Genomic DNA, 2,500 nt, shown 5'->3' with positions numbered 1-2,500 from the left:
CTTCTACGTCTTCGACCACACCGCCACGCACTCGGACAATCCCTACGTGAGTCTCCTTTACCTTTCCCCTTCTGCTCCGGGTATTTGGTACGAATATCTTGGGCGTTATGAGGATAACAGGGATGTTAAATGAGAAGCATCAACCCTAAAACCTCTACACCAAGAGCATCTATAATAGAAAATAGAATTAGACCAAGATTAGGGCAAAAAAATAAGGCAATGTTAACAATAGAACTATTGAATTTGCCGTTCATAAGTAGACAGTAAAGGATAAACGTCCATTGTTGTGGCAATATATACAGTGTCTCATTTCGAAACTAAATGTACCATTATACAGTCCAGTTTAAATACTTTTTTCTCCCCTCTTCCCCTCTCTCAATCTTCTTCCCTTATCTCCCCTTTTCTCGTCCGGTCCTTCCCTCTTCTCTCTCCCCTTTCACTAATTCTCCTCCTTTCTTGCTATTCCTTTCCCTTCTCTTGATTTTCTTCTGTCTCCCCTTCTTATCTCCTTCTCTGACCATCCCTCTAATGTTTTTCCTGCTCTCTCCCTTTCTTTCTCATTATCTTTATGTGTTTCTTTCTTTTCCACGTTATCTTTTTCTTCCTTTCTTCTTTTCCTTCCTTTCCTGTTTTTATTTGTCTCTTATCTCCCTTTTTTCTGTCTCTCCTCCTTTTCTCCCTCCTCTCCACTCCCCTTGTTTTTTGTCTCCTTTACACGCCGCTTCCTCTCCTCTCCACCTTTATTTTTATTTTCATCTCTTTCTCCCTGTTTCTTTGAATTCTCTTTCCTTTCCTCCTCCATTTTTCTAAATCCCCCTTCATTTCTATCCTTTTTACATTTCCTTTTCCTTTCCCCTCCTCTCCCTCCTATTCAACCCCTTCCTTCGTCTCCCTTCCTCCATTTCCCTTCCTTTCCTTACTTCTCACTCTCCTTTTCCTCTTTCTCCTCCACACCGTTCTCATCCTCTCCCCTCCTACCTCCCTTCTTCTTTCCTCCTTCCTCCTCTCTTCATCTCCCCCTCCTCCTCCCTCTCACTTCCTCTTACCCCCTCCTCCTCCCCTCACCCCCTCCTCCTCCTCTATCTCCCTTCCTCCCCGCCCCTCCCTCTCCTCCATCTCCCTCCCTCGCCCGCCTCCTCCTCTCCCTCCTCTCCTCCTCCTCCCCCTCCCCTCCCTCCCTCCACCCCCCTCCTCCATCTCCCTTCCTCCCCCTCCTCCTCCTCCTCGCCTCCTCCCCTTCTTCCTCCACCTCCCTCCTCCATCTCCCTTCCTCTCCCCCTCCTCCTCCCTCCTCCCCCTTCCTCCACCTCCCTCCTCCTCCCCTTCCCTTCCTCCCCAGCAGGCGGTCAAGAAAGCAGTGCACGGGGACGAACTGCCTTACGTGTTCGGCGCTCCCCTCGTCGGCGAACTCGGGGTCTTCGCGGGGAACTGGACGCGAGAAGACATCATCATATCTGAAGCGATGCTCACTTACCTCACCAACTTCGCCAAGACGGGGTAAGGTCCTTTGGGGTCGGTCGGGGTCGGTCGGGGTTCGGTTTTCTCGGCTCGTTCTCTGTTTCTTCGATCGATTTTTTTAAGATGTTTCTTTTTTATCCTTGTTTCGTTCTTCTGTTTCTTTTCTACCTTCTTTGTTCTCATTTTGTATCTTCTTCTTTTTTCTTGTTCTGTTTTTTTTTCTTTCTTTCTTTTTTGGCTGTTTTTGCTTTGTTCTTCTTCTCCATTTTGTTGTTCTTTCTCCTTTTCATCTGGTGTATTCTCCCTTTTTATTTGCTATCTCTCTATATCTATCTATCGCACTCTGTCTTTCATTCTCTATCACTCTTTCTATCTATCTATCTATCATTCTCTCTCTCTCCCTCTCTATCTCTCTCTATCTCTCTCTATCTCTCTCTCTCTCTCTCTCTCTCTCTCTCTCTCTCTCTCTCTCTCTCTCTCTCTCTCTCCCTCCCTCCCTCCCTCTCTCTCTCTCTCTCTCTCTCTCTCTCTCTCTCCCTCTCTCGCGCTCTCTCTCTCTCTCTATCTCTCTCGCTCGCTCGCTCTCCCTCTCTCTCTCTCTCTCTATCTATCTATCTATCTATCTATCTATCTCTCTCTCTCTCGCCTCATTAACTCTATGTTTCCCTCGTATCATTATCAGCAAATACAATCCCTTAAAAAGAAAATTAAACCCACGCGTATCACAGGAATAGAAACAGTAGCAGACCCAAACAGCCTTCCACCTTTAACCAATTTTCTTGTCTCCAGCCCTCCATCATTTTCTCTTCTCTTTATCACAGGAACCCAAACTTTCGTTCTGGACAGGATATGAACAATCAGGCGAGAGAGAAGAACCGGTTCAAGAACCTGGAGTGGCAGAAGTATGACCCTATATACCAGAAGTACTTGGAAATAGGTATGTATCTTGAGGAAAAGGGAGAGAAGATGGACAGACTCGAAGAAAAGTTATTCATTTTACTTGTTTTTGATGTGTACATGTATACACACACGTACATATATA

The 2,500-nt window shown here is 46.1% G+C and overlaps 1 protein-coding gene across 1 annotated transcript in view; it reads left to right on the top strand.

Moving 5' to 3' along the window:
* The window catches only part of LOC113816093 (neuroligin-4, X-linked-like), a 312,840-nt gene that overhangs the window by 303,627 nt on the left and 6,713 nt on the right, over window positions 1-2,500 (top strand). Inside the window, exons 5-7 of the mRNA XM_070116757.1 lie at window positions 1-46; window positions 1,343-1,497; window positions 2,280-2,395. The exon at window positions 1-46 is cut by the window's left edge and continues 847 nt beyond it. Coding sequence (XP_069972858.1) covers window positions 1-46; window positions 1,343-1,497; window positions 2,280-2,395 — 317 coding nt within the window. The remainder of the gene's footprint in view (window positions 47-1,342; window positions 1,498-2,279; window positions 2,396-2,500) is intronic.

This window comes from Penaeus vannamei, chromosome 39 (genome assembly GCF_042767895.1).
Source record: "Penaeus vannamei isolate JL-2024 chromosome 39, ASM4276789v1, whole genome shotgun sequence".
Lineage (NCBI taxonomy): Eukaryota > Metazoa > Arthropoda > Malacostraca > Decapoda > Penaeidae > Penaeus > Penaeus vannamei.
This window is presented reverse-complemented; position numbering and strand designations above follow the sequence as displayed.